The 25974-nt window shown below is 43.3% G+C and overlaps 1 protein-coding gene across 1 annotated transcript in view; it reads left to right on the top strand.

The window, feature by feature from the left end:
- The first annotated feature begins 231 nt into the window (after window positions 1-231).
- Window positions 232-25974, top strand: part of ACTN2 (actinin alpha 2) — a 117076-nt gene continuing 91333 nt past the window's right edge. Inside the window, exon 1 of the mRNA XM_063918061.1 lies at window positions 232-540. Within this exon, the coding sequence (XP_063774131.1) occupies window positions 415-540 (126 nt within the window). The 5' untranslated portion in view covers window positions 232-414. The remainder of the gene's footprint in view (window positions 541-25974) is intronic.

Genomic DNA, 25974 nt, shown 5'->3' with positions numbered 1-25974 from the left:
TGAAATTAGTTGGTACTGTACTGTAACATAGGGTTAACATGTTACAGTTGGCAGACATAACGTACCAGTGATTATCGTGGCTATGGCCATTCCATTGTGTGAGCAGCGCATTGTTTTCAGATATTAGAGTGATAAATGTATGTTCTAAAATAGCCTCCAGTAGGAGCGTTCTCATATCTGGCATTATTAAGAGGCACTGTCACGTGATCTCTGGGGATAATAGACAGCTGCCTACCAGAGCTGCACTGGGAAAGCAGGCACAGGGGTGTCCAGACAGAGGCTGATGAAGCTGAACTGAGCGTGAAGGTTAATAAAGGTTATATTTTCTAACTTCAGCAGCATCACAGCTTCATCTATCAGACTTCAGCTGAAAAACTACTCAAGTTCACATTATCAGATTATTTTGCCAGCACCATGACCCAAGTAATGACAAACGACATGTACAGCTACACCTATGAAGAGAATGAATACATGAACCAAGAAGATGAGTGGGACCGAGACATGCTGTTAGACCCAGCATGGGAAAAGCAACAAAGAAAGGTCAGCAGCTTAAGCATCGTATCATTGGCAGTTGTGGAATGATGTCTCTAATTGTGACCAGGCAGAATATATCCAGTAACTAGATTCATGTGTCCTAAATAGTTGCCAGTGTAGTAAAGATGTATATTTTTTAATAAGCATATAAGCACAAAATAAGTGAGGCATACAGTATAATTATAACATGATGTGCTTGTTTCTACTCACTTGCATGCACTAAACGTTTCTCTATTTGGCTAACACTTGTTCTGTAAAAAGAAGAGGAGTGAGGATGCCAAATTATCATTCTGCTTTATCGCTATTGCTGTGTACATTGCAAAATCATATCACTGTGTACTTGGTGAACAGTACTCAACCACATGAACTGTGAAAGAACCACACACACTCTCTATAGCTCAGAGGTTGGCAACCAGCGGAGCTTCGCCTGTTGATGACCTACAAGTCCCAGCATATCTTTTCAGCCATAATAACTAAGGAAAAGGAACCATACTTCCCCTCTCCTGTCCCTGCTATCACACTGTCTGTGTCAGTAATTCCGGAAAGTAGTGCAGGAGACTAGTGTCAGGTGCGCAGAGGCGTGCCAGGGTCAGGGGGCAAGGTGAGAGCTTCATGTCTGTCATCCCTAGCATGATGCTCCTTGTAAAGAGATTCTATATTTTTCCCTCACATAAGGAAGGACTGTTTTGTGGGTTATTTTAAAATCTCTGATTAATTGGCCCCATCACAAGCAGCTATTATCCCATATAGGATCCCTCTAGCATCTTTAAAATATATCATATTCATTTTGTAGCTCCAGACAGTCATACCATGCATATATAAATAGCCAGCATCTTTTTATCTAATTTACCTTTACTTGCACTGGCATCAGCTCAACTATATATTTCCAGATCTGCATAAAGGACAATGTACCCTTTATTAATAGAGTTAAGTTTCACATTAATTTCTAGAAACATAATAGCATTGGGTAATGTGTACACACGGGATGCGGTCAGGATGGCGCACTATATTCCAGCCTATTGGCTTTCGTTGCTTTAGGGAACGTCTTTGCAAATTTTTATGCACTCAAATGGAATTGTATTTGTGGAGACACAATGACAGTGTTTAAATATTATCATTATATTATCATTATTATTTAATTATAGAGCACCAATATATTACGCAGCACATCACATTCAGAGAGTGTTATTGAGGCACATCAGTCCCATATTCAGTGGACCCCACAGTCTAATTTCTCTACCACAGGACAAGGGTCCAATTTATGTTGCACAAAGTATCACACAGGATACTGATAATGGGGGTAATTCCAAGTTGATCGCAGCAGGATTTTTGTTAGCAGTTGGGCAAAACCATGTGCACTGCAGGGGAGGCAGATATAACATGTGCAGAGAGAGTTAGATTTGGGTGGGGTGTGTTCAATCTGCAATCTAATTTGCAGTGTAAAAATAAAGCAGCCAGTATTTACCCTGCACAGAAATAAAATAACCCACCCAAATCTAACTCTCTCTGCACATGTTATATCTGCTTCCCCTGCAGTGCACATGGTTTTGACCAATTGCTATCAAAAATCCTGCTGCGATCAACTTGGAATTACCCCCAATGTCAGGATTAATACAAAGTGCAACATTTTCCATATTACTCTTCTAATCAACTATTGCAGAGCAGTTTCCTAAAGCAATTTGAATTCATATTAATAAAAGCAAACAACACAATAATGAAAGCAAATAGGCAGGAAAATAATTCCACTGCCAATTTCATGTTAATCCTTATCCCTGCCTCCATTTGTTCTTATTCGTAGGCAGCTAGTTCACCTTCATACAAGACTGCAGCACTTTCATTTTCTAAATCACTGAATCCCGGCCATCTAAAAATTGGACAGGATATCACAAAACTTGACTATTCAGGGGGATACTAGGCAATATTGAATTGCACAACTCAGTACATCGAATTGCAGAAATATGTTCCAATAATTGTGCTGTCAGCACCATAACCTGTGGTTATTGTACAGTGCAGGGCTCATCTACCATTTCCTGGTTAATGGGTACATGGAAGATGAAATACATTAATTGTCATACTAGCTTTATCTCACCTTCCAAGTTCCAACTACCCATGTTTATATAGTGACCTTCCCTTATCCTACTTTCCATCAAAACTCTCACTCTTCCGGGAATGATAGAGAGATACAGGAAAACTTCATTGTATGTCTCCATTCAATATAATAAGACAGTGTATTTTTGTTTAGTGATTTCCATGTTTGCTTTATTTAGTAAGTTGGGCATTAAATTCAAAAATAAAACTGCACAAATCTTAAATGACTTCCGACTCTTTTACAAGATTGTCAAAGGAGTTAGCCAGGCTTGGACTGGCCCACAGTGGTACAGGGGAAACCACCGGTGGGCCCTACTGCCTGGGGGGACCACCTCCTGTTTAAAGGATCAGGTTCCAGACTGTGCACATGAATTATGCATTATACATATGTTACCTTATCTGGACTATGGTGTATTTTCTACAGTGCATTGCTGTTATGAATCTGTTATGAATCTGGTACATTATCATGCATGCAGCAGCTGAATTTACTGTATATATTTATGAAGGGGCCCAGACGTTGCACCCTCTAATGCAGGCATGTCCAAAGTGCGGCCCTCCAGCTGTTGAGAAACTACACATCCCAGGATGCCCTGACACAGCTTTAGCATTTTCTGCCAGCAAAACTGTGTCAGGGCATGCTGGGATATATAGTTTCAGAACAGCTGGAGGGCCGCAGTTTGGACATGCCTGCTCTAATGGTTAGTCAAACCAATGAGGTGACAGGCCACACCCCCTCTGCAGACTGACCACACCCCTAACATGGGCCCCTACCACTGCATTCCCCCAGTGGGCCCTACATGCCCCAGTCTGACACTGGAGTTAGCCCAAAATATATTTTAACTTGAATTAAATATTTAGCAGAGATATTCAGATTTCATTGAACAGGAAAAACCCAACTATTAGGGCATAATGGAGTTTATTAATGACTTGGTGCACAGAGTAACAATTTCCTGTAATACATAGCCTCTAATCGGATATCCGTTTTTATAAGTGTAATGTAGTCAGGTAACTAAAGGCTACATCTGATTCACTGTTAATAGTTTACAGTCAATATCCAAATTTCATGATTTTATTAATGATGCTGTAAAGGAACATTCTAGAAATATGATTCTGTTAATTTGTAGTACAAAAAGTAAAACACCTGACTGGCTGCAGAGGGCAATATATTTTCTGTAGAGTCATCTGTAGTAAAGTTATCAGAGATACGTGCCCCACAGTATGTTTTATTCTGTTAAAAATCCAATATCAGTTTGCTCAACATTGCATTTAAACACATTGATCTTTTAATTTAGATTATTGTGTATGCTAATGAGAGACAGGAAACACTCTAAAGTGGAGATTTATCAAAATGTGGAGAAACAGTACAGAGTGATAAAGTACCAGCCAATCAGCTCCAAACTACCATGTTACAGTCTGAAAAATGACAGGAGATGATTGGCTGGAACTGTATCTCTGTCCAAGCACTGGTAGTTTGAAAAGTAAGATGGCAATTACATTGATTCCTTTCTGTGCAAATCCATATTTGATGATTTAGGGCACCAAGGAATTTTGATGATGCATCTACTTTAATGATAGGTTCTAAGTTAGAGGCAGGTGACTAAATTGGATGAAATTCTTGTTGCTTAGGCCGAGCGGCCGTGCCACCTGAGTAGGGATGGACTGGGGCTGTGAATGTGTGTTTGTATGACAAGGGGGGCTTGGACATGGCTGAGGGAATGCATGCCATGAGTCAGGGGGTCTTGGCTACACGGCACACTCCCATGTTTCTGTGTGCTGAATACGAATGGGGGGAAGGGTGGGTGAGCAGCAAGTCGGAAGGCTGTGTTGCTCGGCGAGCCCAGCACTCTGTGTTGCCAACCTGGCCCAAAAGGCCATCAGCCCTTCTGTCAATTGCCAGAAGAGCCAGATGGCCAGTCCAACCCTGCATCTGAGAATCACATCGGTAGATGTGTTGATGTTGGCAAATGAGGGTACACACTATTGACAAATAGCAGTCAAGGTACACCCTACATAACATATGATGATCTCATCAGTTTAGATTAGATTCATGTTGGATCACGCTCTCTGTGGAGCCACACACACATCCATTCTGGGCCAACATTCCCAAATTGCCAGCTTTATTACAGTATTTTTGCCATTCACATTGCCACATTGCTATACAGTAAATAGTCACCTTCTTCTGAGATAAAAAAAAGACCCTATAATATAACAATATATCTATAAGGCCCAAATGCATTTGGACATACAAGCCTGAGTGAGCAATTAAACGTCTACAGCTTGATGTATCAAGTGGTGAAAATAGTGAAGTTGCTCATAGCACCCATTTAATTTTACCTGTCATTTTATAGATAAATGCTACCTCAAAGCTGATGGGTTGCTATGGGCAACTTCTCCACTGGTCCACTTCTCTACTCTTTTCACTGCTTCATACATCTACCCCATAGTCATATCATATTCATTCAAAACTTGTCACCTAAAGGACCCCTTCATCACATATAATCTGTACTCTGGTGTTTCTTGTGCATTTTGCTGTTGATTGGACAGAGTGTCATAGGTGTAGATGTACTACTAAGCATTGGAGAGAGATAAAGTGAATGGAAATAAGTACCAGACAATCAGCTCCTAACTGCCATGTTACAGGCTGTGTTTGAAAAATGACACTTAAGAGCTGATTGTCTGGTAGTTTATCTCTCTCTGACCCATAATCATTTCTGCCGCACATTCATAAGCTTCTACATATTTTCAGAGAGGCTGACTAATTTACTAGGGCATTTATGTGGTTCTCTTGAAAAAAAGAAATAAAACAGAATAAACAACATTTCTAACAAAACTATAATAAAAAGGTTTCAGCGAAAAGTAGACATTTATGAATCAGAGTAAACATATAAAATCAGGACTCACTGGATAGCAAGCATGGGAAGTACTGTATGGACAGTACACAATTAGCCGCAATAATTTACCGTGGCTAAATGGTTCACACACAAAGCATAATCAATTATATGTGCCCCTTAGACCTGCGATACGTGCCACAAAAATACATAAGTCCGCGGCTTTTCACGAGACCTATGCATTTTCGCTTGAAAAAGGGTAATAAAAAAAACTGCAAAAAATAAACACACGTTTATTGCGCCCGTGGTACTGTCGCGGGTAATTGGATACCCCCAATGTGTTTAAACTACTTCCGATTATTTATTTATTTATCTATAGAGATAAATTCAGAAATCATCACTCTATTATTATATCTCAATGTATAAGTAATTTTTCACTTCAAGGAAACAGAAATGTTACATAAAATGCTTTACATGTACTAATGAGTGCAGTTCATACATGCTAGTATAGTGTGTCTGCCGTTTTACAGCATAGGTTAATAGATCCATAAGACTACTACACTCTGTTAGATCTGTTTGTCAGCAGGGGATTAATGGTCTGACAGGAGCCATTGCTTACAGCAATACCTGGTAATCCTGCAGTGGAAACTAGGACCCACCAAATATGCCTCCTGATACCTGTCATTTTCTGACCTAAACATGGCATCTAAATCCTAGGGATTATGTTCAGGATTCATATGACTCTCATTGTCAGACCTTTTTCTTTTCTTATTTTATATTAGCACAGATTGTCCGAGACCAGATAGCTCAAACTACAATATATACAGTAGGATCCACGTGTCTGTGATTATGGTGATAGCTACTAAATCATTTACTTTAAACAACTCACAATTGAATGAATTGAGACCAAAATGATGATAAAACTTTTTAGTGCAAGAAAAAACATTTAACTCTGTAGACCCATCTCCCCATTTACACATTAACACTACACATTCTTACTCTTGGATTTACTGTAGTTGTAGATTTGTGTTCAGCTGTTATTATGCGTTCCATTTGCTTCCCTTACAGTACAAAACCGTGGAACCAAGTTTGCACCAACTGCATGAAAGATAATAATGATAGAAGAGGGACTCAGTCCACGGTCATGTGACCATTCAGTAGGGGCACCATTCTGTTGGAGTCTGTAAAGAATACAGAAGCAAATGTATTACTACAGTACAGATGTGTCCTCATACATCTAGCGTCAATACGCCATGCAGCGCGAGATGCCTGGCATGAGTGAGCCGCCAGGTCAGGTGCAACTCTGCTAATGTTGAGCGTATTTATTTGCAGAAATTGCATCACAATGCAATGCGACTAGGACGCACAAGGAGACTGCAGATTAATTTGATGTATGACACTTGTGTGTGACTGAGGCATCTATTTACTAAGCCTTGGATGAAGATACTGTGGACGGAAATAAAGTACCAACCAATTAGCTCCTACCTGCCATGTTACAGTCTGAGTTTGAAAAATGACATCTAAGAGCTGGTTGGCTGGTACTTTATCTCCATCCACTTTACCTCCATCCAAGGCTTAGTAAATAGACCTCTGTCCCTGTATACGGAGCAGAACAGAACGTGTATTGGAAAAAAAGCTGCCGTTGCTGCATTGTCGCATATTGTATACAGATTAAGAGACTCAGTGGCACACAGATATACAAATGTCATATATCAAATTAGTCAGCACAGTCTCCTCATGCATCCTAGTCACATTGCATTGTGACTAAGATGCATTTTGAGCAGAAACAGAAGCAAAAAAAAAAACGCCCAATGCTAGAAGACTCATACGCGACCTGGTTCCAAGAGGGTCTGTTTGGCGTGACTGCAGTAAAGAAGTATGAGTACTTGTATATAATTAAGTGCAAATATGATGAGAAATTAGTTTCTCTATTCAGCATTACATGTAAACATATGCTGTATGAAAAGCCTCATACGTACTGTATGGTACATATTCTAGAATAACACTTCTCTTCATAATGCAGATTATCAATTCAAGCATAACACTCAATCATTGTGCCCCACCGGAGAAAGATACGGGGAGTCTCAGCATTACCTGCTTGTTACCTCCAGGGAGTCTTCTCTTCTGAGAATGCGCAAGGGCTAGCACATGATCAGTGACTCCCGTTCTGAGCTTTCAGAAGACCAATGCAGGGGCCTCAAGACGGGATGGATCAGTATTGCTGGGCCCCTCGTACCAGATAGGATATACACTAGGAACCATTGATAATGTTTGATATTTGGCATTTTAAATAAAAGTTTATACCTGGCATTAGTAATTGTACTCACATTATATTATTGATTTCTATTATCGGTGACTAGACATGGCAATGACAGAGTCACAGTGATCAAGGGGATCAGTATGAGATTCCAGCGTATGGTATCCCGGTGTTCGAAATACTGAAGTCGGGATCCCGGAGTTTAAAATACCAACAGGGGGGAGTAAAGGGTGTTCTATCCTCTCCCCATCCCCCTAACCCTAACCCTCCCTACCCACAGCCTATCCCTTTCCTCCCCCCTTTGTGCCTAACCCTAACCACCCCCCAGAGGTGCCTAAACCTAACCCCCCATCCCTGCTGCCTAAACCTAACCCTCCCACCCCATAGCCTAACCTTAACCTTCTGAGAGGGGTGCCTAATGCTAACCCCCCCTACCTGCAGCCTAACTCTAACCCCCTGGATGCAGCCTAAACATAACCCCCCCCTGCGCAGCTTACCTCTGCAGCGCCGCAGTGTCTCCTCGTTCGGAATCTCAGTTGTCGGGATTCCATCGCCGGGATGTTGCTCCCTTTCTGAATGTCGGCATTCAGACTAGTGTCGGGATCTCCTCATCGGTATTCTGACTGCCGGGTTCCCGACAACCGGAATACTGACTGCTTCCCTGACTGAGACTAAAATAAATAAATAAATAAATAAGAAATAGCTCTAAATGGAGTTTCACCATGGAGTATACTGTACATTGCTTCCATGACTAGGACTGGAGATAGATTTAGCCACAGTAGGCTTGTGCCTAGGGGAGGCCAAAGTGGAAAATGATTCCATCTCCTGCACGACTCATGTGTGAGCATCAGAAAGGTAAACTGGATTAATTAGAAAACAACATCTTGTGGAACTTTACCCGAAGTCGGGATAAATTGGGAGTTGGTTACAACTTTCTCCTCTGCTAGAGACTAGGTAAAGGTACATAAATTGTGGTCAGTGGATGGGGTGATATTAAGGCACAGAAGATTGTCTACATAAAGCCTTCCCCGCTCATGACAAATATTTGTAGATGAGAGTTAAATGAAGATTAAATAAATTCCTTTTTAACCCCAGATGACGAACTGCCCAGGATGCTATCACCAAAGTAAGTAACCCTGAACTGACCTATTACCCTAAATTTGGCCTTTACCTATCTTCTGATATCATAGTTCTTTGATAAATATAATTAATAATCAGTCACATGAGAGGATATATTTTTTTTTTCCTGCTAATTAGACAAATAAAAGAATATTGGAATTATACTGTAGAGTAGGGCACAATTGATGTACCTAAATATAGAAGTGCATAGATTCCCAAGCAATGGGTATATGTTTGAAATGGATGCTGCTGGCATTTCCTATTTATCGCATTGAACATTTACCCAGCCGTTCCTGGCAGGCAGTGGGCATGTATGTCCAATGAGACAATCTCTTGGAAGTGGAGAGACAGAACACTGCCTTTGCAGCTATTGTGGGCAGCAGACTCTAGACTGTTGCCATTCAGCTGATATGTGCAGTATGAAATCTTTCAACAGATGCTACTAGCAAATGATGAAGTCTGCAGGATTACAATGGATGAGATGGCTAATTATAACTACAGTTTGTAAGGTCTGCGGTAATCCAGGCTTTTTTCTAACAAATTCTTTGTTTCAGGACTATCAGATGTTCTCGATCCGCGCTAGCACAGAGAGATGCACAGTTTTGCATTTGTCTGAACAATCTTTACTACAATTAAAAAGAAACGTACATAAATGTATTTTACTTTGTGTTGTAATAATTCAGGTGCCTGATCAACAGGCCAGGAATTGTGTAAAAGAATCGCAGGCTCGTGCTCGTCAGTCACAATCTAAGGACACTGTCTCACTGTCCCACAATCAGGACATTCAACTCAGTTTTCAGGGGGAGAAGGATAGGGATCTTCGGAACCTCTGCCTCTGCAAGTGCCTTTTTTTTTTTACAGAACCACCCTGGTTGTGTAGCAACATCCACTATGATGTGGACACAGACAGTTTTTTTCTTGTGTTTAATAAATTAATCTAGCAAAATCTATAAAAAGACATCTCGTCTGACACCAAATCACTCAATGTTAAAATGCATCAGTTATATTAATTATTGGTAGGAAATTATGACTATATAACATGTGTGTGTAACTTGATGGCAGTGCTGGACGATGGACTGTTGGGCTGGTCTGGTAACACAGTGCTGGGCTGGCCGAGCACCTCAGCCTTCCTGCTCACAGCGCAATCCGCGTTCTGCACACAAGTAGATGTGTGCATACCGCGAGGTCAGGCCTCCCTGAACCGCCCCCCACCCTCATCCGTGGCACATGCACACAGTGAAATTCCTGGGCTGCTTCATGACCCCAGTCCATCCCTGCTTGAAGAACACTGAAGTCATGATGAGTGCAGGGACATATTGGGACCAGCACAAAAAGTGACATAAGAGACAAAGAAAGAGTTATATTGGGTCTGCTCTCCCCTCACCCATAATAAAAAAGAGTAGGAAGTAGCCCATGGTACAACTTCACAACTCCATTATGGACCAGGATGTAATGAAGTCGAGTTCGGCGGCCGTGCTGGATGCTGTCTGAACTCTGACTTATTTTAAAGGGGGAATCGTGTACAAGGCTAAACCAACCATGTCTTGCACATGATTGCCCCTTTAAAAACATCTGAGTTCGGCCGGCATCCCGCACAGCTGCCGAACTCAGACTTATTTACATCCCACATATGATATCTGTGATAATGTACCTAGTAATCTAGATATATAAAGTTTAAGAGTAATATAAATAATGTAATCACGCTGACATTTAATAAGAGCTGGTCTGAACTCTGACTACTCTCATCTGTATCAGTCATTTGACTTCCAAGTGTACAATCTTCAAGTACTTCTGTTGTTTCCCATACTTACTCCTCATATACCACCTCGTAATGAAAACTCAGGTGCTCCTGAAAATCACCCAATAACATTACAACATTATCCATAACCAAATATGTATAAAGTATAGATGGAAGGAAAAAAGCACAGGGTTGCAAAGACCACATACTGTACATAGGGGGTCATTCCGACCCTTTCGCTCGCTGCGTTTTCACTCAGCAGAGCGAACGGGTCCCTGCTGCGCATGCGCCGGAGCCTTTGTGTGCCTGCGGGATGGCCGACGGCCGTAGCAGGACAGCGATCGCCTGTGCCTGATTGACAGGTATAGGCAATCGATGGGCGGGAGGGGGCAAAACGGTGGCGTTTGGCCGCCGTTTTGTAGGCGCGGTCTGGCCAACGCAGGCGTGGCCGGACCAAATGAGGGGGGGCCGCAGCGGCTGCGTCACGTCATACGCAGCCGATGCGGGCCAGGAAGCGAGGAGTAGCTCCCAGCCAGCTCGCATTGCACTTCTGCGAGGGTGGCCGGACTGACATGCGGGGCGGACTAGCCCCGTGCTGGGCGTCTCCCCGCATGTCAGGAAAGTTGATCGTAGCTGTGCAAAATTTTGCACAGCTACGATCAACTCGGAATGACCCTCATAGGCGGGCTGTATTAAATAGAGAAATGCGGTATATGGCTCCCGAATTCGCCGGATTAGATATCAGAAATAAGGTGTGTAGTATGGGCATGAAGATATGTACAGTAAGGTATAATGATGTATTCAGTAAGGTTATGATGAGTTGTAATATTAAATAATTTTAACTGCGTTGGCAATATAACTTTAAATATAATCGTAAAACATAATTTTTAAAGTGAGAATATCAACATAGTTAAAACGCTTTAACTAATATTGCAACTGTGTTGTCATAGTGCAGTCAGCATTCACCAACCACATATTGACTGTTGGGATATTGACTATCTACAGAGCAGAACAGGAAGGGGAACGTACAAATGTAGCACCACAGCGCATGTAGAACCAATAGCGTCTGCTCTGATTATCCTGCCTATGCTATGCCCTGCTTATAATGTAAACTGTGCAGGATACATTATTATTATTATTATTTATGTCTATTGTTTCATCATATTGCACTGTACAGAGAATATTAACTATTTTATATCATTTCATGTTCCATTGTTGCATACAGCCAAATACATTACAAATAGAAAATTTAATAAAATGTGTCCAAACAAAAGGGCATGGTGTGGAGTAAAGGAACAGAAAAAGTGAAAAAAAAAAAATGTAAATGGACAGACTGTATACCATAGACAAGAAGAATCTATTGCGCTTTTCCACAGTTGCAAAATGTAACAATGATTTCCATGGATACTTAGTTTAAAGAAGCATGACAGATGGGCTTTAGTTTCAGAAGATCTTGGTGAACTACACACCTCATAATATCATTACTTTACACCTCATAATGACCCTACTGCACACCTCGTCATGCCATTACTTTACACCTCATCATGACCCTACTGCACACCTCATCATACCATTACTTTATACCTCATCATGACCGTACTGCACACCTCCTCATACCATTACTGTACACCTCATCATGACCCTACTGCACACCTCATCATACCATTAATTTACACCTCATCATGACCCTACTGCACAACTCATCATACCATTACTTTATACCTCATCATGACCATACTGCACACCTCCTCATACCATTACTGTACACCTCATCATGACCTTACTGCACACCTCATCATACCATTAATTTACACCTCATCATGACCCTACTGCACAACTCATCATACCATTACTTTACGCCTCATCATGACCCTACTGCACACCTCATCATACCATTACTTTACACCTCATCATGACCCTACTGCACACCTCATCATATCATTACTTTACACCTCATCATGACCTTACTGCACACCTCATCATGACCCAACTGCACACCTCATCATGACCCTACTGCACACCTCATCATGACCTTACTGAACACCTCATCACGACCCTACTGCACACCTCATCACGACCCTACTGCACACCTCATCATGACACTACTGCACACCTCATCTTCACCTTACAGCACACCTCATCATGACCTCACTGCACACCTCAACATGACCCTACTGCACACCTCATCATGATCCTACTGCACACCTCATCATGGCCTTACTGCACACCTTATCACGACCCTACTGCACACCTCATCATGACCCTACTGCACACCTTATCATCACCTTACTGCACACCTCATCATGACCTTACTGTACACCTTATTACTTCATGTTTACAGAAGAGTTTCACCCAAAAGATGGCATTTCTAGGGTATGAGTGGAACCCTAATATCCAAAATGTTTGGGACCAGAATTATTGTGGATATCGGATATTTTCGTGTTTTGGAATATTTGCATACCATAATGAGACATCTTGGGAATGGGACCTAAGTCTAAACACAGAATGTATTTATGCTTCACATACACCTTATACCAGGGCTGGCCAAACCGGTCCTCGAGATCTACCAACAGTACATGTTTTCCAGGCCTCCTGGAGATCTGTAGAATCAGGGCCGTCTTTTCGTATGGGCTCAATGGGCTCTTGCCCAAGGGCCCCAGGAGTATAAGGGCCCTAGGCTGATAGCTGAGGGTCCCCTCTTTCCAGGGGTACCAGATTTTTGAAAATCGGCCTTGGGGAACCGGAGATATCCAACGTGAAAGCAGTGGTCCCCATCCGAACCTGTTAATTGCTCTTCCCAGCCAGATATCTCAGGTTCTGTCTAACATAGAGTTTTTCTGAGGGTATAATCCAAAAGCTGAGACTCTCCCCTTTTGCTGGACACTGGCAGCTTGTCTCTACTGTGCCCAGAACCAGAGATATCAGCCTTCCAGCAGCTGGTCCCTGCTCCAGCTCCACACGCCTGGTATACAGTTTTATATATTCATTGGAGGATTGCTCTGGCTCCTGACCTCTGATCCCCAAGTCCCCATAACCTTCTGAAAGGTGGGACTCTCTATTTTTTTATCCCATGCAAAGCTAAGAAACATATTTTCAGGAACTTGAGATATCTGCAGTCAAGCAAGCTGCCCTCCCACCAGAAAATGATGAATATTAAGCCCACTACATTAGCCACCCCTCCCCAGCGTATTAAACACCCCCTACCACCCCGGAAGTCATGTACCAGAGCGCCGTCATTCAGCCCAATGCCCCCTTCTACAGTTTAGTGTTCTCCCTCCCACCCCATCTGTGCAGTAAAGGAGCAATTAGCAGAAATTACTGCTCCAGGTCCTACATGCTGAGAGGAAGATAGAACACTCCCTACCGCCCGCGGGACATCAAAGCTGCCGCTGATAGCACACCCCACCCCTACCGCTGGAGGATGGGTAGGGGGCCCAATGCATTGCTGTGCCCAGGGGCCTACACTGCCGTTAAGACGGCCCTGTGTAGAATAGTCAGTTAGGAATGAATGCAGCACATCTTAATTAGTAATGACTACACCTGTGCATAAACTAGGTGGTCTGGAAAATGTGAACTGTTGGTAGATCTCGAGGACTGGTTTGGCCAGCTCTGCCTTATACACATAGCCTGGTGGTCATTTTATACAATTTTTTAAAAATAATTCTATGCATGAAACAAAGTTTGTGTACATTGAATCATCAGAAAGTAAAGGTGTCACTATCTCAGTTGCGCTAAAAAAAAAAAAAAAAAATTCAGCATTTTGGAATTTGGGTATTGGAGACTTTTTGGTTCCTAAGGATGTTGATAATTTACATACCCACCTGAATTGGCACATTGTGTTCCTTGAGCTCAGCTTTCAAGTTCTAGCTCTAGGAGATTACTCTTGGTGATACAGTACCTATGGGTTATTTCACACTGGCTGGTTATTGCCCGAACGGCTTTGTACCGTGTTGAAAGATATGGGCATGCGCCGCAACAGCCACAGCCACCGCAGCAGTAGCAGCAGTCGTCCAACTCAGTGGATATAGACAGTCTGAAATCTGATATCTGATATCCTTATTGAAAAAAGTACACGGTCAAAAACCGGGATGACTAGGGAGTGTGCAATAGCCCTATCTCTCTGCTAGCACTACCTGATAGGTATCTAAAAGGATCACTTTATAATCTGCACCCCGATAATGTGTGTATATTTTAATACATACTGTAAAACATTATTAGGCTGAATTTGAGTTGGGAGCAAAGAAAAAAAAACAAGTAACTTTGTACAGTATCTGAATCATGTTTTATGTTTGTGCATGCAGGGTAAATACTGGCTGTTTTTGCATGTAGCCCACACATGCTGGGCAGCTTTACTTTTACATGGCAGTTTACATTTGAGTCTGGCACACATCATTCAAGTCTAAATGCTAGATTTATCAAAGCTTTGAGAGAGATAAAGTGGACAGAGTTAAAGCTTCAACCAATCAGCTCCTAACTGCCATGTTACAGGCTGTGTTTGAAAAATGACAGTTAGGAGCTCGTTGATTGGTACTTTATCTCCATCTACTTTATCTCTCTCCATAGCTTTCTACATACAAATCTCTCTGCAGATTTTAAATCTGACCCATCAGTATGGTTATGCCAAAGTTCAGTTATTTGCCCCTTCCTCCTTGCTTTTTCTGCCCCAATTTGTATTTGTGTACAACTTTATCATATGTTCTGGTACTCAGTGTGATTACATGAAATGCGGCCAGAGGAGTAGCTAGGTGCCATGGTACCCGGAGCAAGGGTAAGTTTTGGCGCCCCCTCCCCTGTACTGAATTGGGGGCATGTTACATTTCAAAAGAAAAAAATAGAAAAATCCTACATTGGTGACAGGGCCGGTTCTAGACCATGTGGAGCTCAGAGTGGAAGTTTCTTTTGGGCTCCCCTCATGACCAACACAGGGACAGTGCGCGCCAAAGGCGCGCCACAAAAATATAGGGGAGGTTATGCCACAGTAGAGCCGGTTATACATGTTACTCTGCAGCTTCTAATGCAGAGTGAGGTGCTGTAGCAGCAGCTGAGGCAGAGAAAGGTGCTGCAGCATCAATGTAGAGAGAGGTACTGTAGCAGCTGGAGCAGAGAGTGGTGCTGCAATGGCCGAAGCAGAAAGAGATGCTGCAGCAGCCAGGGCAGAAAGAGATGCTACAGCAACTGGGGTAGAAAGAGGTGCTGCAGTAGCCGAGGCAGAGAGTGGTGTAGCAGGACAGAAGTAACCTGCTGCACAGGTACAAGCAGACAGTGAGACATACAGTATAAGGAGGGCGGCAGAGTTCCGGCATGTGCCGGCTGTCAGTGTCTCCTGCTGTCACCTCTGGCCTGCCCTGTTCCCTACCTAGTCTCCAAGATCGAGTCAGTGTGTGCCCCTCTGCTTCTCCTCCTCCTGCTCTGCGGCTGCCTGTACAGCGGCCCGTGGTATAGTGGGCAGAAGGAGGGGGTGAGCAGGCGGCGGTGCGCCCTCTAACTTTTTCGGCGCCCGAAGCTCACGCTACACCGGAGCCACCCTCACTACACCCCTGGAAATGCCTTCCTCTTGCCTTTCATATAAGTAGGATGGAAAAATGTAGATGGAAGGCTCTATAATCAATAAGGTGATAAGATACTTTAGTTTAAAATGTGTGTAATAGTTGGGGCTCTGTTTAAGAATGAGCCATAACCACTTTAGCACAAGCTGAAAAGGTTATGACATCCGTTCTGTATTTAGCAATTAGCGATAAGTTTAACTCACCACTATTCGTAAATATAGCATTTATGTCATCTATATATGCTGGCATTCCAGGCTTTGCCGTGTCCCCACCCTGTTGAGACCCAGGGCCAAATGTAATAGAGTAAGAGTTTTAAAAAGTGAGAGATTTGGTAAGGTTTTGCAGTTTTTTTTAAAGTGGCAATCATTTACACAGATCAACCTGGTTTTGCAGTGTAAATGATTGCCACTTTAAAAAAAACTAAAACCTTACCAAATCTCACACTTTCTTAAACTCTCACTCTATTACATTTGGCCCCATACAGTATGTGCATATGGCTGAATTGCAGTGTGCATGCACATAAGACTAGCATGCATGTGGATAACTTACCAACTCCTCAGTGGCAACGATAGGTTGCTGGGAGCTTAGCAGAGGACACCCAGGAGGAAGAAAGACACCGCTGGACATTGTCAGATCAGTAAGTAATGTTGAACACCAGCAGCATATTGATAAGGGGTGTTGATTAAAATATCTACAATGTCTAGATAGACAGTCAATACAGTAGGTTGACACCAGATGGTCAGTGGTCAAAGTTCAACAGGATCAAAAAGTCAACATGCAAATGGTCGAAAATAAGTCAACTTTTTTGTGTTATTTTAACCCTAACCCTCTCTCTAGTGCTTAAACCTAACCATTGCCTCCGGCAGCCTAACCCTCCCCCAAGTGCCTAACCCTAACTCTAACCCTAACCCACGAAAATCATGAATAAACACATCATCCTTTTTTTATGTCTGATTTGCATGTCAGCCTTTTGATCCTGTCGACATAAGTCTATGTTGACCATTTAACTGTTGACCTTTTCACCCTGTCGACATTTTGACTGTCGACCATTTCACTGTTGATCTTTTGACCCTGTCGACATTTTGACTGTCGACCATCTGGTGTCAACATATTGATTGTATACCTATTTAATGTCTATCTTCCATCGGATACCATGCATAAGTGTTAACGTGATACTAAATGAAATATGTCACCGTTATTTAGTATCGTTGTTAAATGGAGTCCATAAAATGTAAGTGAAATCAAGTACAAGTGACATAAGCTGGGTCCATTTTTAAAGGCCCACATACTAATATTGGCCCTCAATTTAATTAAGTTGACATGTTATTACATTTTATCATTTTGAATTTCTTTTATTTTTATACTTATTTTCATATGCTGTACAAGTGTTTCATGCAACTCAAGCTGCCATGTCCAGGGTCCTCATTTATAGTACTGTGTCTGTGTATAGGCTTGTGCCCACCTCTCTTCCACTATGTATTGTTTTACAGGGTGGTTTTGAAGGGTGAGCTTATAGCTGCATGCTGGCTTTGGGTCTTCTATTGCCACTGAGTGGTCAGGTTCCAGGAGGTAATGATATATTAGGTCCAGGCCCCCAGGGCCAGCTTAGATAATTGAGTGGCCACCTAGATCTGATGGACAGACTTTGCTAGTTAACAAACTAAATAAACGCATAAGGCAGACCCATAATCTTATAATGGCCCTCGGCCTACAAATAAATCTTCTGAGTAGGTCTACAGCCAAATCAACCCCTGGAAATGAATAATAAAATCTACTCTATTTACACAAATCAGCCATAACATTAAAATCACCTGCCTAATATTGTGTAGGTCCCCCTCGTGCCTCCAAAGCAGCTGTGACCCGTCAAGGCATGAAATCCATAACACCTTTGAAGGTGTGCTGCCAAGATGTTAGCAGCAAGTCCTTTAAGTCATGTTAGTTGCAAGGTGTATTTACTGACCCTTGTGCAGTGGATTGATACTATCCAGGGTTGATACTCCTCTGGCACAGCATAAGCCACCTCCTACAGATCAGGGTCAAGGTGCAGGATCCTCATATCAGCTGCAGATGCCTAACCCACCCAAAATGAAATATGGGCTACAAACTTCACGAGAGAGTAAAGACAGCTTTTATCATCTCTTTTTGTCAGGACAAGCCTTGGGAAATAAATGATCCTCTAATGCACAATAGTGCGATTTTCCTGGATGCCTTTAAAAAGGTTTTCAGTGAGCCCGGATGAGTGTTGTGTGAAGCCTCCGGGCATTTTGCACCTGAAACAGGGAAACAATCCATGGAACAGTATACGGTATATTTCAGACTCTCGCTTCCATATTCCAATAGAATAATGAGGTTCTTGTCACCACCTTCTGGCAGGGGTTATCTGAACAATTCAAAAACAAATTAGCATTCAGGAAGCTGCTGTCATCCTTGGATGATTTGATATCCCTCTGCATCAAAGTGGATCTACGCCATAGAGAGAGCTCAAGAAAGGGAACAGTTCCATTGATCCAACTCCAGATTGGCTTCATAGTTCTCAGTACCCCTTGTGCCTTCTAATGAACCCATGCTCCTCCCCCTCAATTTTCAGTTCCCCTTGTGCCTTCTAAGGAACCCATGCTCCTCTCTCTCCCCGTATATATGTGTCTGAGTAAATAGCTGGGCCTAATTCACTAAGGATTGCAAATGCAAAGCTGCTCATAGCAAATTTGCAATTGCAGCTCTTAGCAATGCAAGTGCAGGAGGAGATGCGATCGCATCTGTCATGAACATTCCGGCCATTTTTTTAAAGGTGCAATCATGTACAAGGCATGGTTTAGCCTTGTACATGATTGCCCCTTTAAAAAAAGTCTGAGTTCGGCCGATATCCTGCAGGGCCGCCAAATTCAGACTTCATTACATCCCGCCACATATGAGCAACTCGCAGATGCAGAATGGATGGGCGTGTGTGCAGGCAGTTCTGTATTGGGCTGCAATCCTCTCTACATTATATAGTGGTCACTGCGACACTCTGCATTATATGGCGGGCACTGTAACACTCTGCATTATATAGTGGTCACTGAGACAATCTGCATTATGTGGTGGGCACTCGCAGATGCAGGATGGATGGGCGTGTGTGCAGGCAGTTCTGTATTGGGCTGCAATCCTCTATGCATTATATTGTGATCACTGTAACACACTGCATTAAATGGCGGGCAATGCGACACTCTCTGCATTATATGGTGGTCACTGTAACACTCTCCGTATTATATAATGGACACAACAATGCTCTAAATTATATGGTGGGCAAAGCATTTTCCGATATTGGCCCCCGCTGCTACTGCTATTTTCAGATAGCGATAACCCGTTGTAGCCTATAGGCTACAGATCAGGGCTGAGTTTCCGGAAATGGCTGCTGTGCATGGCGGTCAGCGTGACCGTCCATGCACAGCAGCCCCAGCACCACACTTGGCACATCGCATGGACGGGCTCCTTTCAGAGTCCCTGTCCCTGCCAGTGCCAGGTCATACATTCACCCAATGATAAATGGGCCCCTAAAACTGCTGCAACACTGTTTCAAAAGTCACTTTGCACAGACTTGCTATTAGATTGCAAGAGAGCAATTTTATAATGCCTTTACTATTTCGTTTGTATCTAACTTTGAATAAGGACCTAAATTTATCCTGTACTTTATAACTGTGACAGGTTTTTTACTCTATTGCACAGGTTTGGAATGTTTTGTCGATGGTTATCATGTAACATATTGAGCATGTCGACACTGATGCAATGTCGACATGCTAATAATGTAAACAGTCAGCTGTATGGCAGTGTAGCTGTTCTGGTGGTTGCAGTCGTATGTACCCTAAACCTAACCCAGCAGCTGTTGTGGCTTTAGTCGCCGGTTGTGGCTAATGTTGCAAAACTGTTAGTCCCTAATCCTAAACCTAAATCTAATGTTGACATTTGCAGATGTTGATATATTACCTGTTGTCGACATTGTAGAGCGATATTATGAATGTGACCATTGACCACAGACATGCGACATGCTGACTGTATTCCCTAATGCACTGGTCCATGCTTTCTCTTCACGTATGATTTTTTTTTTGTAAACAGTCTTTCCCTAAATATATTATAATTTATCAAAAGCTCTTTCCTGTAATATTATCTACAATATCCAGAAAAGAGACTTTAGCGCAGCAAAAGTTGCATAAACCATTGTGACTCTATACACACCATCTGGTTATCAGTGTACGAGAGTGGTTCATTTGCAACCATATAGTACCTTTCCCAATGAGTAATTGTCTGGTGATTACAGGGGATCAGTATGTCAAACCGGCAGCCGGGATCCCGGCCGTCAGTATACCGACAGTGGGATCCCGGTCACTGGTATGCCGGCAGCAGGGCAAGCGCTAGCAAGCCCCTTGTGGGCTCGCTGCGCTTGCCACAGGATTTATTCTCCCTCTATGGATGTCGTGGACACCCAAAGAGGGAGAAAAGCCTGTGGCGCTGGGATTCAGACGGCGGTATTTCACTGCTAGTTGGTATTCCGGTGTCGGCATTGTGACGTCCGGGATCCCAACTAGCGGTATGGTAACCGCTTTCCCATTACAGAAGATGTGGCTGTTTTTTTTTTTTTTAATTGATTGACTTTAACAACCTCCCAAAGGTTTAGTGAGGTGCTTGCATTTAAATGTCACTTGCTCATGGAAATGGTGTATTCCTGTTATGTAGCAGAGCTCCTCTGGTACGCTGAGCTGGAAGAGGTTCTGTAACTAAGTACACAGTACAGTAAATCCAGCTGGAAGCACTGTGTGCAGTCTTGTAGTTTTAACGCTCTGACTAATACCCTCTGCTTGGACTTTGCTATCTATTAATAAGACTTTAAAGGAATTTTCAGTGAGCAACAGACCTATAATTTCATCTTGTCTTTTTCCCCCACAACGCCAAAGTGTGTGTGTGTGTGTGTGTGTGTATACACACATATATATATATATATATATATATATATATATAAACACACACAAAGTTTTTTTTTTCATAGAGAATGAAGATAGAGGTCTAACTTGAACTCTCAATAGCAGCTTAGTTTATCTTCTTTGGAGTGCCCCTTTCATTTGTGGAGTGTGTCTGCATTATAGAATAGTACAAGACAGGTTTTCTTTTAACCCTTTCTTCGTAACCATCTACAGTCCCTAAGGAGTCTCCATTCATACAATAAGTTTCAACATGAACATGTTCCATTCACATGTGCCAATGTAATTATCCTTTCAAGCACACAGGCAGAATTAATCCCACAGAAAGACCAATGGGCCCTACACACTGCGTGATCTGCTGCCGAGCTGCCCAACGGCGGAAACGGCCGAACCGGCGGCGGGGGGGGGGGGGATAGTCCATATTGGCCTGCATGCACAAGCGACGGGGCACCAGCAATGAACGAGCGCGGGGCCGCACATCGTTCATCGCTGGTGCCTCCACACTGAAAGATATGAACGGTATCTCGTTCATTAATGATCGAGTACGTTCATATCTTTCACATATCTTTCACTCATATCGCCCAGTGTGTAGGGCCTATAACTTGTGTGTTAGAAATACACTGGGATGATAGAACTGCTATTTTTCAGCAGGATCTAGCAGGAACTCAGTTCTTGAATCTCTCATTAAATATGACATAATCCATGCTTGCCTACTTTTGATAAAGCATTTCAGGGAGATTGTTAAAGTAACACCTATCAGTGCGGACTTGTACTGCTGCATCTGAGCGGCGTGTCATAAACATGCCTTACATCCAGGGGCGGATTGGGAACAAAAAGTGGCTCTGGAAAAATTTGTACTAGTGACCCCGCATGGGCAGCACCAGAGGTGTATGGTTTAGCCATGGGCCATGGCAGCAGCACCCTCCCCCCAAGACTTTCCAGGTAGTGGGGATGTCCAGCATCAAGGGGAAGTTAAAAGGAAATAAAATTAAATATCATGAGCACTTTATATGATACACCTTTAGAATTTAGGAAACTATATAATTCTTTAGAAAGATATATTTTCTTGCTTATTACACCAACCGTATCCCAATCACTATTCACTCAATCTTATATGTCAGCCAAGCAGGCAGACTGAGCATACACTAGATCATCTGCAATCACAGGCTAAGTGGCAAAGTCATTTTCATATATGCAAATTGTTTGGCATCTTATTCATTATGTCTATAAATAGGACCACATGTCCTCAAACAAAACAAGCCCCGCGGGTGCGTCGGCCCACCGGGAATCTTCCCTGTAGACCCTATGGCCAATCCGCCTCTGCTTACATCTAAATGTAAATGAGCCCCAAAGTTAGTAAGATTTACTTGTTGAAGAAAAGACAATGATATTTTTCAGGATTTGTTCGTGTATTGGGGGTAATTCCAAGTTGATCGCAGCAGGACTTTTTTTTAGCAGATGGGCAAAACCATGTGACTGCAGGGGAGGCAGATATAACATGTGCAGAGAGAGTTAGATTTGGGTGGGTTATATTGTTTCTGTGCAGGGTACAGTGGCTGCTTTATTTTTACACTGCAATTTAGATTGCAGATTGAACTCACCCCACCCAAATCTAACTCTCTCTGCACATGTTATATCTGCCCCCCCTGCAGTGCACATGGTTTTGCCCAACTGCTAAAAAATTTCCTGCTGCGATCAACTTGGAATTACCCCCTAAGTGTATTATAAGACTTTTCATATACTGTAAGTGGCCAAGAGAAACCTTATTTAAAATGCATGTAGCTATAGGGATCATTGTGCCTCATAACCAATACAGGGATATGGCACTGATGATCCCATTTGAATATGTACAGTATCTCTGAGTTATTGTATGTATCTCTGATTTCTTTTTTCCATAAAAAATGTAACAGCTGCATAATGGGGATATTATCAGGGAGATTGATGGACTATTCATTGAGTAAAATGGCAACAAAGTTTTGCAGAGATATACAGTTCCTTTGTATAATCTTGGAATTACATTTTTGCTGCACCATTCTGCGAAGTATTTTTAAATGCATTTTGCTATATTTAGGCTTTTGAACGGAGCTGGGCCAATTAATTTTGCTATGTGGTGTCCCTAAAATTGTTCTAGGGCACGTAGGGGGGAATTCAATTGTGCCGATCATTTTTCAGGCAGAAAAAACATGCTGTTTTTGCTATTTCTGCTTGATATTGTTTATCGAGCAATTGGAAAGCAGTGTGTTTTTTACGCCCAGGGACGTGCAGTCAGGGGAGGCAGTGCCTCCCCTGTCATTCTCCCCTGTCATTAATGATTACATGAATAATATAAAGAAGATGCTTATGACACATATTCTGTGTCCTATGTATATGCTTTATATTATTGTACTCATTTCTACATTTTAAAACAGGTTAAAAGATTTTTTAGAGGCACCGAGAGCGGTGCCTCCTGTGTATAATGACAAAGGGCCGGAAGCGGGGGGCGGGCAGGGGGCGAGGCCAAGGACAGGGCTGTAAAAGCCCATTGAAAAAAACAGGAAAGCGGCACCAGTGTGAGTGCCTCAGTGACAGGGGCGTGCTTTCAGCCCATAAGAAAGCACGCCCCTGTGTCACTGATGCAAATATGACTGCACTCACCAGCCTACTTTCGCTGTCCGATCATTGGCTACTCCCGCCGGGCACTTCTGTGTAATGTGTATAAGCGGCTCTTCTGTGGCATAACGTGTATAAGCGTCTCTCCTGTGGTGTAACGTGTATAAGGGGCTCTCCTGTGTTGTAACGTGTATAAGCGTCTCTTCTGTGGCATAACGTGTATAAGCGTCTCTCCTGTGGTGTAACGTGTATAAGCGTCTCTTCTGTGGTGTGACGTGTATAAGCGTCGCTTCTGTGGCATAACGTGTATAAGCGTCTCTTCTGTGGTGTAACGTGTATAAGCGTCTCTTCTGTGGTGTAACGTGTATAAGCGTCTCTTCTGTGGTGTAACGTGTATAAGCGTCTCTTCTGTGGTGTAACGTGTATAAGCGTCGCTTCTGTGGCATAACGTGTATAAGCGTCTCTTCTGTGGTGTAACGTGTATAAGCGTCTCTTCTGTGGCATAACGTGTATAAGCGTCGCTTCTGTGGTGTGACGTGTATAAGCGTCTCTTCTGTGGTGTAACGTGTATAAGCGTCTCTTCTGTGGTGTGACGTGTATAAGCGGCTCTTCTGTGGTGTAACGTGTATAAGCGTCTCTTCTGTGGTGTAACGTGTATAAGCGTCTCTTCTATGGTGTGACGTGTATAAGCGTCTCTTCTGTGGTGTAACATGTGTAAGCGGCTCTTCTGTGGTGTCACGTGTATAAGCGTCTCTTCTATGGTGTGACGTGTATAAGCGTCTCTTCTGTGGTGTAACATGTGTAAGCGGCTCTTCTGTGGTGTAACGTGTATAAGCGGCTCTTCTGTGGTGTACCGTTCCTGATAGGCTGCTGGTCCGCAGCAGATTTGAAATAGTAGCGCCGCAGTCATAGGAGCCGCAGTGCCGCTGACCACAGCCTCCTCCTCCTTGCACCGCCGCCACCCTCTGCCTCCTCCTCGCTACACCTCTGCCACCCTCAGCCGCGCGGCTGCCCTCAGTCCTTCTCTGCACCTCTGCCTTCTCCGCACCATGCCGACCACAGCCTCCTCATCCACCGCACCGCAGACCACAGCATCCTCAGCACCGCCGCTACTAAAGAGCTCTTACCCTGCTGCCTTTCTCTCTCCTTAGTCCCTACTGTATGCTCTTGCTGTCCCTCTCTCTGTCCATATGTCCCTTTTGTCACTCTCCCTGTCCCTATGTCCCTGCTGTCACTTTCCCTGTCCCTCTCCATGTCACTCCCCCTTTCCCTATGTCCCTTCTGTCACTCTCCCTGTCCCTATGTCCCTGCTGTCACTTTCCCTGTCCCTCTCCATGTCACTCCCCCTTTCCCTATGTATCTGCTGTCACTTTCCATGTCCCTCTATCTCTCACTCTACCTATCCCTATGTCCCTGCTGTCACTTTCCCTGTCCCTCTCCATGTCACTCTCCCTGTCCCTATGTCTATGCTGTCACTTTCCCTGTCCCTATGTCTCTGCTGTCACTTTCCCTGTCCCTCTCCATGACACTCTCCCTATCTCTATGTCTATGCTGTCACTTTCCCTGTCCCTATGTCCCTACTGTCACTTTTCCTGTCCCTCTATCTGTAACTCTCCATGGCCCTATGTCCCTGCTGTCACTTTCCCTGTCCCTCTCCATGTCACTACCCCTTTCCCTATGTCCCTCTTTCACTCTCCCTGTCCCTGCTGTCACTCTCCCTGAATTTTTTCTCATTCCATGTAGCATAATGTGAATTTTGGCTCAGTCAGTGTGCAATAATGTGAATTTCGGCTCATTCAGTTTGCTATAATGTGAATTTCGGCTCATTCAGTTTGCTATAATGTGAATTTCGGCTCATACCGTGTGCTATAATGTGAATTTCGGCTCATACCGTGTGCTATAATGTGAATTTCCACATATACTGTGTGGTATAATGTGAAATGGGCACCAGTACTAGACAGTATAAGGGGTCCTACTATTGTGGGGTATATGGTGTGGTAAACTACATGGAAGGACACGCCCACATGTGAGTGGCCACGCCCCCTTATCCGGGTGCACGCGCCTTCGCCGCGCACATAATTGCAACCTTCACTTTTCCATATCCCCACTTCAAAATTCCACTTCGACCACTGTGAGGGATGGTATCAGAATCCTGGCGCTTGAGATGACGACTGTCAGAATACCGACAGCCTCATCCCGATGTGCAGGATCCGGACAACCCCCCAAACCCTCCCGGCCTGCAGCCTGTTTCTAAACTGTGCCAGGTAGAGCCCATTCCTAAACTGGTACTGCTGGCCAGGGATGACTCTGCTTGTCTCCAGCCTCC

Source organism: Pseudophryne corroboree, chromosome 4 (assembly GCF_028390025.1).
Source record: "Pseudophryne corroboree isolate aPseCor3 chromosome 4, aPseCor3.hap2, whole genome shotgun sequence".
Taxonomy (NCBI): Eukaryota; Metazoa; Chordata; class Amphibia; order Anura; family Myobatrachidae; genus Pseudophryne; species Pseudophryne corroboree.
This window is presented reverse-complemented; position numbering and strand designations above follow the sequence as displayed.